General features: G+C 33.7%; 1 protein-coding gene across 22 annotated transcripts in view; it reads right to left on the bottom strand.

Moving 5' to 3' along the window:
- The window catches only part of PICALM (phosphatidylinositol binding clathrin assembly protein), a 102,165-nt gene that overhangs the window by 45,617 nt on the left and 41,699 nt on the right, over window positions 1-14,849 (bottom strand). For all 22 annotated transcript variants that reach the window (XM_025419386.3, XM_025419385.3, XM_025419388.3 and 19 more), the window contains exons 4-7: window positions 14,709-14,811; window positions 7,300-7,393; window positions 4,737-4,848; window positions 2,153-2,259 (exon numbers count right to left, since the gene is read on the bottom strand). In XM_025419386.3, the coding sequence (XP_025275171.1) occupies window positions 2,153-2,259; window positions 4,737-4,848; window positions 7,300-7,393; window positions 14,709-14,811 (416 nt within the window). The remainder of the gene's footprint in view (window positions 1-2,152; window positions 2,260-4,736; window positions 4,849-7,299; window positions 7,394-14,708; window positions 14,812-14,849) is intronic.

Genomic DNA, 14,849 nt, shown 5'->3' with positions numbered 1-14,849 from the left:
AATGAACAAAATTATAATAAAGCATTATAAATAAAATTTAGAAAATGAAACTTATGGCTAGTACTCTGAATAATATTCTAGATATCTTTAAAAGGAGAAGAATATTTAATCTCCAGAGGTATCATTCAGTATTTCCAAGGGCTGTTCTTTAATGGCTCTAAAAGTCATAAAAGGAAAAGAACTAGAGTTAGGAAATTCAATAAGAACTATTAAGTTACCATCTTTACATCTTCTAAGCACCTTTTTAAGCTACCTTGTTACAATCTGAAAAATTCATCACTTTTATGTTTTACAAAAACACTATGGCAAGAAAAAGAAAGGCTGACCACGAACAAGTTCTCTGAGGCATTAAAAGAAGTTAAGGAACAAACCTGATGACAATCACTTTGTCTTTCTCCATAAAGAATGCTTTTCCTGGCAATCACCACAGATAACAATTTTTAAAACCTATGTTACACAAGTAGGCCAAGTTTTATACAAACACCAAATGATCTCCAACCAAGATATATCTATCAACACAAGACAATTCCAGCACACTCTCATGATGTTCAGGCACTAGGCAAAATGATAAAAACCATTCTTACTTTTTTTAGCACCCGAATTAAAAAAATATTTCCCCTCACTGTAGCTATGTTTCACTTCCTTTTCTTTTAAGATTTTATTTATTTATCCATGAAAGACACACAGAGAGGCAGAGACACAGGCACAGGGAGAAGCAGATTCCTCACAGGGAGCCCAATTGCGGGACCTGATCCCTAGCTCCTGGGATCACGACCTAAGCCAAAGGCAGATGCTCAATCAGTGAGCTACCCAGGTGCCATGCTATGTTTCATTTTCTATCTATTCTTATTCTCTCTTCCTTTTCTCAATCTCTCAAGGGCCAGTCCCAGAATGGTATCAGAAAATTTGATGTAACAATTCATGCTAAGATCTTAATAGCTAATCACTAAGTGATACATGAGTCCCCTCCAAACACATTTGAAAGGTTACTTGTGCCTTTAATCCAAGGACTAAGGTCTCATAATGAAATTGCAAGCCCAAAAACAGTCTCATGAAATAATATTTTATTTCTCACATCATATGAAGCAGAGGTCTATTTCATTTCAGACTAGAAGAACTGGAGGTAAATAAAGGCTTAAAACTTAAGCCAGGAACTATTAAATGTAAAGAACATAAGCTAAGGTGAAAAATCAACAAATTAAGACATTTAAACAATTTACTGGAAACATAGTATAAACACTACCTTCTGGTTTTAGTATATGACTGATGCAAAAGAAATGGGGGGGGGGGGCGGGCATTGATTTCTCCTTGAGAGATACTTTAAATCCAATATAAACTCCAGTAGACTTCATAAAATAGCTAACGTAAAGTTATTTTCTTCAAAGTTCTCACCATCCTGTTAGAATGAAATATCACTATGGTAATAGAGCTACAATCACCAACTTGCTGGCCAAATTAACTACTTTGATATAATTGATCAATTACAGCCTAGTCAGAATTATCCTAGCTAGACATCTCTACTGGTGATGAGTAGAGGGGAGAGAAAGGGAAAACAAAGAAAAACACTTTTGAGAGTTGCCTCTGTGGAAGCAAGATAATGTCTGCAAGCATTACCAAAACGTAAGTGCCTTCTATGACAATGTCAGAAAATCATTTTTTAAACAGATTTATAAAATTATCCTATAACCTACATTCATGGTTTTCATAATCAATGATAATAAATACACTAAATACACCTCTGTAGGGAAACAAAGCATGGTGAACCATGTGACTGTAGTTGCAAGTCTCACTGGAGGAAAAAGATAAGTACTCACTGAATATTCTCTACCACATAAAAGGATAAATATGCTAAAATATATAGCTAACGCCAAACATAAAAATCTCTGCCACCATTATATGCCACCTACCCGATTTTATAGAGAAATAAACTATTTAAAAATAGATTACCTTTCAATATTCAATATTGAATTAAATATACAGGACATATCTTATTCAATATCACATCATACTCATACCATAACAAAGAATTCAATACAACATGGATATATATGTCTGAATATATACTTCATTATATTTACGACGTTTCTTTCATTTGGATGATGCTATATTTCTTTAACAAGTTAGAAGACAAATCTACTTAAAGGCAGCTTACTTCTGCAACTTTGAGAAACTCTGAGATTCTTGTCATCCTAGTCAGGAACTTCTTATAGATGTCAAGACCTTCTTTGCACTGGTTCTTTTTCATATCAAAATATTTTTCTGCCAAAGTAAATGTAAAAATACTTTTATTCACATCAAAACAGAACACTCAAAAGGGAAAAGGTTTAAATAACAGCTCCAAAGAAATCACAGAGGTGTCTCAGAGAACACACTCACCCTACAGGAAAAATATCAGTGTTCAAATAGCTTAAGACATTTAAAGCAAATTAAAACAGAAATGCTATTATATTAAAATAGAAAAATTATTTGACTACATTCATATTACTAGTTTGTTCTATATTTCTTCCCCCATCAATTCCCTAAGTATAATTTGCATTTTGTTAACATATACTTCTCTCCATTTAAAACAGCAGTAACTTCTACTTCCGGATATTCTTACTAATAATATATTAACAAAGATGGCAACTTTAACATGTCCAAATGTCACTTGGAAAGCTCACTTAAACTTACATAAATAGCAATAAAGAGCTTTATTTATACTAATCATAGGGTATTAAGACTGACTTCGAAAACTGTGTAGAAAACCTTCTTTTACTTGTGCAAAAAATAAGCCAAATTTCCCTATTTTCACACATTAAAGCATTCCTAATAAGCCTATTAAATGGGGAGACAAGGGAGAACAAGCACACTGGAGTGAACACATTTGATATCTGATACTTGACACTTAGGCACCCTTTCCAGACTATTATTTGTCTATTATATCTAAGTCCCACAGGAAAAAAATGATCATTTCTAGGCAAAATTAACTGCATTTTATAAATAATAAATACATACAATTTTAAAATGCCTCAAAAATAAAGGGCATCCTAAAAACTAAATATTTAATGAATTTAAAACAATTATCAATTTTAAAATTAGGCTTAGAAAAAAATCTATTTTATAATTAAAATTCTTCATGGCGTAAATTGCGAGGAAGTAAGATTCTTCTGGGAGAGAAAAAACTCCAACTTAATTTTAAAGGATTTTTATATTTCTTTCACTTTTTTTTTTTCAAGATTTTTATTTATTTGATAGGGGGAGGGGGAAGAGAAAAGTGAGCACAAGCAGGGGGAGTGTCAGGGAGAGGGAGAAACAGGCTGTAGGAGCCTGATGCGGAACTCAATTCCAGCACCCTGGGATCATGACCTGAGCTGAAAGCAGATGCTTAATTAACTAACTGAGCCACCTGGGTGCCCAGAATTTTTTTTTTTTTATGATTTTATTTATTCATGAGAGACACAGAGAGGCAGAGACATAGGAAGAGAGAGATGTAGGCTCCCTGTGGGGAGCCTGATTGTGGGACTTGATCACAGGACCCTGGGATCACAACCTGAGCCAAAGGTAGATGCTCTGGCAGCCCAGGAGGCTCAGCGGTTTAGCGCCACCTTCAGCCCAGGGCGTGATCCTGGAGACCCGGGATCAAGTTCCGCGTCAGGTTCCCTGCATGGAGCCTGCTTCTCCCTTTGCCTGTATCTCTGCCTCTCTCTCTCTCTCTCTCTGTGTGTGTCTCTCATGAATAAATAAAATCTTAAAAAAAAAAAAAAAAAGGTAGATGCTCAACCACTGAGACACCCAGGAGCCCATATTTTTTTTTCCATATTTCTAAAAATAATAAAACTGATAAGGAAAAAAACACAGATATATCTAAAAACAAACTTCATCTAAGGGTGCCTGGATGGCTCATTCGGTTGAGCAGCAGGGTCTTGGCTTCAGCCCAGGTCATGAACTCAGGGCCCTGGGATAGAGCCCAGCATAGGGCTTCCTATTCAGTGGGCAGTCAGCTTGGGGATTCTTTCTCTCTCTCCTTCGTCCTTGGCCCCTCCTCCCGCTTATATGCTCGTTCTCTCCAAAATGAATGAGTAAATCTTTAAAAAAAAATTAAAAACACAAAGTTCATTCAGCTGAACATTTTAATTATAAAAAATATGTATTTAATTACTTAACATAGATAACCAGGTATAAAAATTTCTTCTCCAAATAAATTATTATAATTTATTGAAATATAATATCAATGAATATCCCAATAAGTGGTTACATAGCTCTAAGTAACAAGTCAGACAATATTATTTATCCATAGGACACAAGATAAAAAAATAAAATGTGGGATGTCTGGGTGGCTCAGCAATTAAGCATCTGCCTTCAGCTCAGGGAGTGATCCTGGAGTCCCAGGATCGAGTCCCACATCAGGTTCCCTGTATGGAGCCTGCTTCTCCCTCTGCCTATGTCTCTGCCTTTCTCTCTGTGTGTCTCTCATGAATGAATGAATGAATGAATGAATGAATGAATGAATGAATAAAATGTTATTGAACTACAGCAATACTGGGGCGCCTGGGTGGCTCAGTCAGTTATGCATCTACCTTCCACTCAGGTCATGATTCCAGGGTCCTAGAATCAAGCTCCACATCCGGCTCCCTGTGCAGAGGGGAGTCTGCTTCTCCCTGTCCTTCTGCCCTCCCCCTGGCCTGTGCTCACTCGCTTGCTCTCTCTCAAAGAAACATTAAAAAAAAAATAAACAAATAAACTATAGCAATATTTACCCAAGAGGTTAATAATTCCTTCATTATATGCTGCAAACAGTCTAATGGCATCTTTGAACAGGAGCATGAAGGCAGCATTTATTACCCCATTTGTAAGTTCATTACTATTAACCTGGGGAAAAATTAGAAAAAAAAAAAAAAGATGAGCTAATCTTATGTTTTAAATGACAATGACTTCCCTCAAATGAAAATACAGTAATTCAAATATTTAGGTGTATTAGAGAAAAAGATATTTATTCCTTGCAACCAGAGTTACATCCATATAGTATTAAAAAATCTGAAGAGTTTAGATTTATGTAAAAGGCACAAGCAAACAAAAATTCTGTAACATTCAATTTAACTCAGAAATAGTTCACAAAGAACAGAAATATCCTTTAACTTCTGAGATTCCTAGGCAATCACCTTAGCACAAAGCTAAGCTAGGTAGAAGAAACGTATTTTTTTTAAATACACCTTTTCCCAATATTATAAACAAACTCACCTTCAAAATGGTTATGGTAATATTTCTATTTCATATGATTACAGGAGAACTGATGATATAGTATAATTATAAATAGCACAGTACCTTACACATAAAGAATATTACTGAATTATGCTATAACAAAAAAAAAACAGCACCTATCAAGAATATAAGAAATACCTTTAGTTTTATCTCAAGAAATGAATCAAAAGGATGAGCCAATTAACTTGTTTTTAGGTATAGAAAAAGATAAGCACAAAACTGAATGGTAAATATCAAAACTGGTAAATATTTGCAAAATATCTAACAAGGCTGATTTCCATTGTAGGGAATCCCAATAGTAAACTAAATGACAGACAATTCACAAAATAAATACTTATGATTAATAACATGTTGAAAAGACTTCACTTATCAGGAAAATTAACATATAATAAATTATTGAACTATCCTTTCTAGAGTACTAGACTAGTAGGTACAGAATAATCAAAACCAAGCTATTATTCAATGCCAAAAGGAGGAAGAAAAACAGGCACCATTTGACAAGTGACTGGGCTTAATCCTTTTCTAATGTAAGCAGGCAATATTTACTAAAAATTTAAATGTCTGATCCACCAAATTATTTTTCTAGGCATTAACTTTATAGAATTAGGTTTACAAATGTGTATATAAACATTAACACACAAATAGCATTTAGTATATCCCCCTTCTGTTTTTTTTCTCATTCATTTTCTGAATTTAAAAAATCAGAAAAACTCTAAATCTGTCAATTGGAAGATCAGGTAAATTGTTACATGTAATTAAGGACAATAAAGACACAGAAAAAACACACACACAGTTTTATAAAAGTATTCATAACATATTAGGTGAAAAAGTTTCATGGTTGGACCCTCTCTCTAATAATAACCAAAATAAAGCTCAGTAGCTACATCAGTCCCCTATGTTTTCCACACTAGGCATCAGCAAACATTTTTTGTAAAGGACTTGAATGTAAGTATTTCAGATTTTGCAAGCCATATGGTCTCTGTCACAACTACTCAACTCCGTTATTACATGGGAAAAGCATCCATTGACAATATGTAAACCAATGAGACTGGCTATATTCTAAAAATATTACCACAGAAATTGAATTGAAATTTCATATAATTTTCACCTGTCAAAAATATTCCTTTTTTAAAATTGTTTTCAACCATTTAAAAATGTAAAAATCATTCTTAGCTCACAAGCCATATAAAAACAGGCGGCAGAGACCATAGTTTAATAACCTGTTCTAGTCTATGAAGCATCTATAGAATTCATTTACTGAATGATTGCTGAACATGCATTCTATGTGCCACACACTCGTGACAATGGAGACACAGCAGAGAAAAAGCAAACCTGGTCCCTGTCCTCAAGTAATTTAAAGACTACCAGTTAATAGTATAAGTTAAAGAAAAAATCTATTTGAGCATGAAATTGTCACAATTTTATTACTAACTTGCTCTAATAAACTCTAAAAAATAAAATAGCTAAAAATAGATGCTCCCCAAAAGAACAGACTTGAAAATGCTATAATACCTAACATATTACAAATGACAAAGTTAGCAATTAGGTTTAAATAATGGCCATTAAAACAAAAATTCCAGGGAACACAATGCTCTTCAGCAATACACACACACACACACACACACATATGTGTGTTTTATATATATATATAAAGCAGGGTGTACAAGTGTACTTGAACTTCCCTGTATCTGTTAATAACTGACATGCTTTGAGTCCTACAATGCAGACAGAAGTGTAATATTAAATTGGCTATTCATGAAGAAAATCTGTATACATTTTTAAAACCAAAAACCATTATCAAAGAAAGCAGATTTTCAGATCTACCCCCTTATAATTCTAGAGCTCCAGAAACACTAGCAAAGAAATGAGAGAAAATCTAAAAAAAAGAATCATAAAAATACCAAGTAATCTGATTGGGGAATCACATTTATAGAAAATTCTGAGCCAAACAGAATATTAACATGAAAAAATTAGAGTTTATGAAAACTTGAGAATAAAGACTGACCAATTATATTTTTTAAATATTAAATTTTTATAAAAGCATTTGTATAATCAACTTACATTAAAATCAAGAAGGGCATCCATTTGATTTTGAATAATTGGTACAGTTTTTAGGAGTTTTTCTGTGTTCATTGTTCTCATAACACCATCAGCCCTGTTTTTTTAAAAAAAGAAATAATTGTTATTATATCTACATTTTAAGCTCTCATCTGGTTCTCTATTTAAAGAGAACAAGCTGCTATGAAACATCACATTTTTGTCATTACTGAACCTGACACCTCAAGCAAAAGTCATACAGAAAAGACAAAAACAGGAAACGCTTTATATCCAACATCAAGGAGCTAAAAAAAAAAGTGTAAAAACATGAGACATAAAAATAAAAGTGAGACTTATAGCATATTCTTCACATGAGGAAATAATCTGATCCTCATACATGTAAGGGGCAGTTCTACAGATTTTTTTTTTTAATTGAAAAAAAAGAAGAAATCATTGGCCTCAAATCACTAAACAGGATATGATGGCGGCTGAACTCAAGCCATGTCAGCACTGCTTTATTTAAAGTATTTTATTTAATGACTCAAACAGCAATGACTTGTAAGCCATTAAAATATGTGATACTTAAAAGACATGTTTTTAAATAAAATATTGTTAAAATTTCCAAAAAGAATATTGCCTTAGATATTTCTAAAGATACAAGAAATAAATTAGCAGTATCAAAATAAACCAGGATTTTACAAAAGTGGTACCAAAAACACTAGGTAAGAGGTACACAATGAACATCAGGCTCCATATTAAGGGTTTGATGTATGTTTTTCAAATCCTCACAAAAAATCATATAGATACTTTTCCCATTTTATAGATGATGAAGTTCTAGGTTCATTGAGATTATATATGACTGTCTATGGTCAGAGAACTAATAGGTGGTAGGGCCATTATGTAAACCCAGTTGTATTAGACTCCAAAACAGTGTTGTTCATAACCTTTTGTTGTAATCACTTCCAACAGGTGTAGATTTTCTCTACCTACACTTAATTATAAATAGCCACTCTACCCTGGGCTACTACCCCTTCAATCACAACTCCAGATGCCAGAAAAACAACTAAGCTACGAAAATCAACAATACTGATTTTGCAAGACAAAAATGAGTTTAAAGAACACACACTGGGCTGCTTTAGGTAGACAACTATTACCATCTTTAGTTCAATAACTCTCTCCAGTAAGAAGTATTAACCCATGGACAACAGTTTCCCCACACATCCTATTCCACTGGCTGCTGCAGTTTGGCATGAGGACACCACTTCCTTTCTACCATCATTTTTTTATTCTCATACACCTCACTCTCATTTTATCAGTCATCATTAGTCTTTTATTTCTCCTTCCTCTCCTTGCTGAAATCATTTCTGACCTGCTGGTCCTTTCCTCTTTATCAGTTTTTTCTGGCTGAATCCTGACTCAGTTTTTCTTGGTTAATTTCAACACCTTCATGGTGTTGAAACATCTTGATCTCAAAGTCCCTGACTAGAGTCCCTATTCCTATGGTCAAATCATTATTGCCAGGACCCAGAAACCACATTATTCCTACCTACCCCCCAACCACCAGTAAGAGAAATAGATAAAATTTAGACACTTTATCCTATGACAATAACCCTTTAACCTCCCAGTTGCTTTGGTCAAGTATCCCCATCACAAAAACTATTTGACTTCATCATAAACTTCATTGTATCAACCCCACCACTACTCTTCTCATTGACCCTTTTCATTTTTACTTCCTTCATCTAGCTTAGAATTCCACATTATCATTATTGTAATCACTGCCTTGCAAATACTCTCAACTCTCTTGCAGTAACTTGGCAATTTCACAATCCTGGCTAAGCAGTTAAGTGCTGGTAAAGAAAACCACACAACAGAGCAAGCTAGTAAAACTCTAAAATTTCATTATCATCAACCCCAAATGAGGATTTGTCATTGCCAGCAATCTTCTTAGCCTTCTCCAGTGAATTCCTCTAAGTACTTTCAAACCTAATTCTCTCATCTGTCCTTCCTTGCCTCCCTACACCCAACACACAAACTCTCAGCTCCTAACTCCCAAATATTTCATTCAGAAATAGAAAATGACAAAGAGAGGTTGTCTGGTCATCTCACCAACAAAGCTACATCTATCTGGGCTAGTCCTATTCAATGGAGGAAATCTATCTCTTTCTGTGAAATATAAATACTAGTCACAAAGGTCGTGTGGATCCTACTCTGTAATAATCCTTTAGTTGTCCTCTTTTTCTCTAACACAGAACTGTCCAGTAGGAGTATCTGCAATAGTGGAAATGTTCAATATATGCACCATTCAATATGGTCACCACTAGCCACATGGGGCTATTGAGTATCCAAAATATGGCTGATGAAACTGAAGAAATGAATTTTGTATTTTACTTCACTTTAATCTATTTAAATTTAACTAGCAACATATGGTTAATAGCTACTGTATTGGACAGTGCAGCTCATTAATCTCTTCTTTTATACTACACCATTCCCACAAACATGTTGGCAAATGCACTATGATCTTTAAACATACACAATCCACTAAAGCATATTCCCATTCAGCTACCATTTGTCTTTCAGAGCCAAGCATACTTCTCAAAAAAAGTTCCACACTCACTTTTCATTCACTATTCAATTCTTTCCAATAAAAAACCCTTTCCAATCAACTCCAGTTAAAGTGCTCATGTTTAGATCATGCAGAATTTCCATAGTGCTTCTCCAATGGGAACTTGTCTAACATTATCTGATCAGACTTCTCAGTATTTTCTTCACTATCACTTTTTCAGTCTCTTGTTGGCTCCTTGATCTCTAAAATACACATTTTGTATCTCAAGGTGTTCCTCTCATTCTATACTTAACTCATTCCCAAGACAGAAATCCCCAAGATGCCAAAGACATACTTATACTCTTAGACCAGAACTCTCAAGTCCCAAGTTAATATCTCACCTTGTACAAATCGCAGACATGTCAAAACTATTATTTCCAAAACTAAATCCTTAATTTTTTTTTACCACTATGCCCAACCCTATTCCACTCCAAAATCTTCCCAATAAAAGGTACCCATCTCCCCAGTGACTCATACCAGGAACCATCAGGACAATTTTGATTCCTCCTTCTCCCACTAGCCCCTACATAATTTCTTTCCAAAGAACTTCAAATTTCTCAATTAAGAAAAATCGTAAGTTACCAAATTCTTATATTAGATTTTAAAAGACTTGAGTAATTGACAAACCCAAGTGCTTGAATATGATTCAGACTAAATACATGACAATTCATATTCCATGGAAAACACAAGTTTTATGACCTTTTAAATACATTATAACTAAATTCAGATACTTCCTTCTCAAATATGAAAACAATGGAATAAAGGCTGGTCATCCATATCCTTATTTACAGAAAACATCTGGATTATTCGGTCTTTTGCTTATTATATAACAGTATCTTGATACTTTGAACCAAACCAAGTCAGAAATGAAGATAATTCAAAATAAATTAATACTATCAAGAAGTGAAATGGCAAACAAAAAGAAAATGTAGAGACTGATGTTTAACAACCAACTGAAAAGATAAGTCTACAGGCAATTTACGGAATTCATTTTTCATAGAACCGTTTAACATACTGTTTACAAATGATGTAGCTACCTTTTCAAAAACAGCTAAGCACCTACCATCTATGTTCAGACACTGTCGTAAGTCCTGAAGATATAACTATAACTAAGGTTATATTGCCTTGTGTTATAGAAAATCTAACAACAGAAATAAAATTTCCTCAAAGAAATAATGTTTGAGTGAATTCTTTAAGAATGATTAAGTATTTACCAAAATAACAAAAAAGAAGCTTTATAAAAGAAGGCAGTATATAGAAGTCATTTAACCATTGCGGGGCAATAATTCATTTTAATTTCTTAATATCATTTATTTCTATTAAAAATTACAGTTGATCTCCACCCCCCTTTTATACCAAGATATATATTCCAAATGAATCAAAGACTTAGACATGAAATACTGAATCCATAAATATATACGACGAATACACAAATAGGTAATTGATCATTTGGGGTGTAGAAAAGCTCATCCTGAGCGTCCTTAAAAAGAGAAAAGTTATAAAAATACTTACAATTTTTATCATGTAAGATTTTAAAACTTTTAATAATGTTTTAAAAAGAGAGAAAAATATTTGTAACTCATGACAATTTATTTTCCTAATACACAAAAAGCTTGTTAGTGTTTGCCATGTGCTAAGCACTACATACAATATTTAATTCTCTCTACGATCCTTATAGACAAGTGCTAATAACATCACCATTTTATATTTTACAGATGAAATGATTCAGAGCTTAAGTCAAGGCTTCCCAATTGTGCCAGAGGAAACAGTACAGATGGGTTATATATGAACCAAGAAGACATTAATCCCTAACCCTTCAGCCTCAAGAAGTGTTCTTAATTTAACCCACTGACCTGTACAAACAGTATCAGTTTATGTGCCACGATGTGGAAAAAATTAGCAAGCTAATGGACATGTAAATAAAGGATCCTTGTTCTTAGAAATATACACTGAAGTATTATGGGATATAAAACTAAAGAAAGGCATGAGGTATGTAAATCCACTCTCAAAGGTTCAGGAAAAAAAAGTATATGCACATGCTAAGAATAATTAAGCAAATGTGAGAAAATATTAAAATATTAAAATCTGACTAAAGTATATATTGTCATCTGACAATTTAATCAGATGAATCTGACTAAAGTATATACAAGTTACCTATATTATTCCTACAGCATTTCTGGAAGTGAAATTATTTCAAAATAATGTTATTTTTAAAAAGTCAGCAAGCTGGCTGAAGTATGTTACTAAAATTCCTCAGCTAACTGGAGTGAAGCTAAAATTTAAACCTAGATTTATCTGACTAAACAACTTGTGAGCTCTTAACATTCAACATAATAGGAAAGAATAAAATACCCAATAGGGAAGGGGGCAAAAAAATATTGTAAAGCAATGAACAAAGCATGAATGGCATTTTAAGAGAGAAAGAGGTTCAATATCACCATTTATCGAATTAATTGCTCAACGTAAAATGAACACTCAAGATACCTTTTCGTAAGGATGAAAGAGTACAGTGAAAGAGGTATTTATAACTGTATTTAAGTCAAAATTTATTCTACAGGAAACTTCACTTAAGAGTATGACAATATGTAAACAAATGGTCAATGCATTGCTTTTATAAGAAATGAAAATAAATCAAAGGTACACCAAGAACATAATCCCATAGCCTTTCAAAAAAAAGAAACAGATCTACAAGAACAGATTGAATAACGTAATCCAGCTTGTTACATGATTTTCTATGTATCTTCATACATATATTTACTTCTATTATAGATTGCATATATCTGGTTACATACACCAAAATATTAACATTTCCTACAAATTACAACATAGGTTGCTATACTGCCTCAATTTTAAAGCTTTTTAGTTTTGTAAACATAAAATTACTCTAATAAATAAAACTTTACTATTTACCACACAAATGCTCTCCAAAACTGAAAGAGTTCACTGAGGTTTAACTATGATATATAATAAATTTTAGTGCTGTCACACTCTCAACTGACACCCTAATGCCCTATATTTTTTTTCTTTCTTGTGTATATAATCTGATACATATATATGTATGTATGTGTATCTGTGTGTACTTGTCAATTTTGTGCTTCTTGGTTCACTCAGTTATGATTCCTTTGATTCATTTTCTTCTCCCTTTCAGAATAACTTCCTTTAAGTCAATAGTAAATATATTGTGCATAATCAACAGCTGTTCTCTGCCAAATAGTTTGCTCTATTAAGTACAGAGTGCAGCAAACTCGCCTTAATCTCAAAAGTAGCCTTTAGGATTAGGAAAAAAATTATTATTTTAAAAATCTATTAATCTGAAATCTACAAATACCCTGAAGATTAGTTTTACTGATCACACTTTACAGTGAAATATTAATATAGGCCCAAATGGAAATGGTTCACTGGACAGAATACTGGATTTAAAAACCAGATTTGTAAGATGAACTCCTCAACTATCATCTTATAAACAACAAAATACTTAAATAAAGGAAACAAAATCTGTGAAATTTAGTTTTGCTAAGTTCCAAACTAATCACCTATTTATTTGGAATGGTGACACAGAATATCTAGGTTCAGTTTTAAAACGCTTAGGGACGCCTGGGTGACTCAGTAGGTTACACATCTGACCCTTGGTTTCAGCTCAGGTCATGACAGTCTCTGCATGGGATCAAGCCCCGTGTTAGGCTTCAAGCTCAGCCGGGCTTCTGTTTGGGATTCTCTCCCTCTGTTCTCCCTCCCCCTCCCCCTTGCGTGGGTATAGGCACACTCTCTCCCTCTCTCAAACAAAATCTTAAAAAAATAAAAAAGCTTAAATAACTAAGGGGTTATTTCAATAACTAAGGGATTATTTCTACATGCACTAAATTTTCCAGTACAGTCTAGTAATTTAACATTTCAAGGGAACAATGTAAAGAAAACATTAACTGCTTAGATATCTGAGCAGCAGAGAAATTCAGAAAGGCATTCACCAAAATATTTCTGCAGAAGCCAAATTCCTCTCAGGGCAGTCCTTCAGAGCTTTAAGGGTCACCAATGTCCCTTACGAATGTCTCTAGTGGCTTTTTCCCCAAGGTCTTCTCATATATCCTAAGAAAAACCTGGATACCAGACTGTATCAGGTAGCAAACCACACAAGAATGCTACAACTTGAATACATTTTGCTACGTGACAAAGGCCAGACTCAAAAGGCCACATAACGCAGGATTTCATTTATATAAAATATCCAGAATAGGCAAATCCATAGAGACAGAGTGTAGATTTGTAGCTGCCAGGGTCTGAAGGAAAAAAGAAATGGGAAGTGACCACTAATGGGTATGAGGAATGATAAAAGAGTCTGGAATTAAACAGTGATGTGGCACAATTTTGTAAATATACTAAAACCCACTTATATAACTTTAAAAGGATGAATTTTATGTCATGTGAATTGTATCTCAATAAAACTATTATAAAATTAAAAAGAGATCCCTGGGTGGCGCAGCGGTTTGGCGCCTGCCTTTGGCCCAGGGTGCGATCCTGGAGACCCGGGATCGAATCCCACGTTGGGCTCCCGGTGCGTGGAGCCTGCTTCTCCCTCTGCCTATGTCTCTGCCTCTCTCTCTCTCTGTGACTATCACAAATAAATAATAAAAAAAAATTTAAAAAAAAAAAATTAAAAAGAACTTTAAGTAAGAAAAATCCTAGCACAAAAAGCATATTATATACTTCAAAGAAAAATAAAATTCATCTTTTAAAACTGGCCTGACATTCCATAATTCAATCTACTAATTTCTATGGCTTACATTTTAAAATAGTCAAATCCATCAGATACCCAAAAAAAGGGGAAAGCTTAACTCACCCTCTTTTCACTTTTGTGAAATCAAATGCAACTTGTCTGTATGAAACTGCTTTTTCATTAAGATATCTACTATACCGCCTAATAAATGTAGACATGTCATATCCTGCAAGAAAAGAAACAGAAAATGTTGTCACAAATTAT

Source organism: Canis lupus, chromosome 21 (assembly GCF_003254725.2).
Source record: "Canis lupus dingo isolate Sandy chromosome 21, ASM325472v2, whole genome shotgun sequence".
Taxonomy (NCBI): Eukaryota; Metazoa; Chordata; class Mammalia; order Carnivora; family Canidae; genus Canis; species Canis lupus.
The sequence above is the reverse complement of the archived record's forward strand: the minus strand, read 5'-3'. Positions and strand labels throughout refer to the sequence as shown.